Source organism: Cystoisospora suis (assembly GCF_002600585.1).
Source record: "Cystoisospora suis strain Wien I chromosome Unknown contig_5893, whole genome shotgun sequence".
NCBI lineage: Eukaryota > Apicomplexa > Conoidasida > Eucoccidiorida > Sarcocystidae > Cystoisospora > Cystoisospora suis.
The window spans coordinates 1-2,452 of NW_027158682.1; the positions used below are offsets into that span (position 1 = coordinate 1).

General features: G+C 57.1%; 1 protein-coding gene across 1 annotated transcript; it reads right to left on the bottom strand.

Moving 5' to 3' along the window:
* Window positions 1-29: 29 nt before the first annotated feature.
* On the bottom strand, window positions 30-2,452 carry CSUI_009698 (uncharacterized protein; the record flags this gene model as incomplete). The annotated part of the gene is made up of 4 exons (XM_068069809.1): window positions 2,339-2,452; window positions 1,895-2,080; window positions 1,083-1,136; window positions 30-38 (listed from the first exon to the last, which is right to left on the bottom strand). Coding segments are annotated over exons 1-4 (300 nt in total), but the record flags the coding sequence as incomplete, so codon positions are not given.

The window sequence follows — 2,452 nt, forward strand, 5'->3', positions numbered from 1 at the left end:
CATCGGCTCGGCTTGGCTCTGTGAACAGTCGCCTGAGCCTGTAGTGGCACCAAGCAATAGGCCGCCGGGAGTGCACCGCGTTTGCACAGACACACCTGTTGCGGAGGTGGCGTTGATTGGACTACGAACGTCTGGCGGCTTGCTCAGTAGCCACGTTACCGGGCAGACAGAATACAATACAATGAGGAGCCGTCCACGCTCCAGGCATGGCGATTCATTTTGACAACCTGCTATTCCAATCTAGTCTGCTTCCGGAACTCTGCCGTCAGGCACCCGACTGGCGTGGGACTGAGGCGGGTTGACTACACTTCTCCGGAGAGCACCAAAAAGAAAAATCTCTGGAGCGCCGGTTTCCCTCTGTCTGCGAGCCGCCACGAGGGGAGTGCAACGGGCATCGCCTACTACGGAGACGAGGGACGCTGTTGCCGTTGGCGACGTACTCTATAGAGTGCACTCAACACGTCGAAAGGGATAGCCAAACCCGCGCTTTTTTCAACCAAACACTCCGCAGAGATGCCTACGCCTCTAGGATACCGTTACATAAGCGAACAGGCGCCATCATAGCGAGCGGACTGCACGGAGACAGATCTGCGCTAAGACTGGACTACACAACCACACTCCTCTGGCTACCTGCACGAATGGCGGAAACTGAAGCTCGTGGGCACCTTAGCATAAACAGCGGTCATCAGCAGACATAGTAGTGGCGGCACGTCACTGGTTTCATCATCTAGTAGCATGCTGCCACCTTCGTATACACACTTTCCACTGGGGCGCCCAGCTGAACATACAGCCGAGCCGCGTCTGTAGCGAAGTTGGCCCTGGCGGTCTGGGCCACCAAGACGCCCCGCTGGGGCACGTCACTATGTGACGTCCTCCTAACCAGCATCCTGCAAGACCGACATAGCAAAGTCCTCCTCTGACCCTGCGGGCTCGGTTGCTTCCTCTGTTACTGTGATTACTCCGACAAACTGTTTGGGCGTAGCCTCATCTACGAGTGCGGGTATCCTTCTGCGTCCCGTTCTTACGCACACACTGATACCCTTGTGCCAGCTATCCTCAGCCGCCACGGAACAACACCTTACAGTCTCTGGGTATGGCCTGCTGCCGCGCATCGCTCCCGTCCTCCCAACCTGCGCCTGCAACGGGCAAACCAACACCCTCCAGAGAGAAGCTACTTGTGCTGGATTGCCCTGGCCCCAACTACATACTGATGCTTCTGGTGGTGCGGCTACTACACATCCTCGACAACGATTGTGCCGTCCCTGACTCGCAAGCGGGAGGGAGACCACAACCACGCGCCTCCCTCACAAGGAGGTACATAGTCGATGCCCCTTCCAACCTAGTCCTGGGGGATCCACTGTATTCTGTAGTCGCAAGCCAATGTACATATCGGAACACGCCGCACCATGAGGCACTTCTCCACCCAAACGAGTAAGTGCCCTACACCTGCGAGAAACTGCCCAGGTCTCGACACAACTGACAGACAGGCCCGGAGGCATTCATAAGCGTCGAGTGGTGCCTTTCAAACAAACGCGTACTTCTATACCAAAGAACTGTCTAGTCGCTCCGCCCGGTCTACTCTTTTCCCTGCATCGATGAGCACCGCGCCAGCTCGAACCCGGGCGACTGCAGCACTCCTGCCGCTAAATCCTGAGACCACCAGATGAACGGAATGAGGCTGGGGTTCTCCCTCGTTCTTAAACATGCATGCCTGCATATGCACGGTCGTCCAAGTAGATGCAGTTGCCAACAGAGAGCCATCACGTAGACCGAGAAGAAATGGGAGATGCCACACCAGGTATGCCCTCTGCGTGTTTCTCTTCTGGAGCTGTCGCTATCATAGATTGCAGAAAGACACCATTAACTTTGCTGTCAATGCGGGCTACAACACTACCTTTCGAGGGGGGCGCAGGCTGTGGAGCAAGAGGCATCTCCGGAGCATGGTGTGGCATGAAGAAAGGATGGGGGGTTGGCTCGGACAGCGGCAGCAGACTTGCGACAGCTTCGTCGATGTGATGCCAGTCCTCGGGCTCCGGCAAAGGCGGCCCCTCAATCCCCTCCATCAGGAGCCGGGATAGCTCTGCTCAGATGAGAAACATTCCACGAAAATTGCAAGCGTCAAGCGCGCCTCGGCTTATCTGCGCCGGAGAGCTCCTCACGCACCGTGCCAGGATCAGTCTCCAGATCCGACTGTCCCCGCCAGCGTCTACACAAGTGCCAGTTTGCATATCCATTCATACCCGTTCTCCCCGCGCATTACTCTACCGGACTCGCTTGTCCCTACTCCGTTGTTGAAGCACACCGCTGGCATTCCTAGCAGACGCACGCAACAGTTTACCTTCGGGAGCGGGGAGAGGAGGAGACAGAGGCGGCCGTTGTGGGTGGAGCATCCAGGATGACCCTGCTGTTACTGAAGGACCAGCAGCTCTTGTGGAATCCCTGCCAGTTCCCC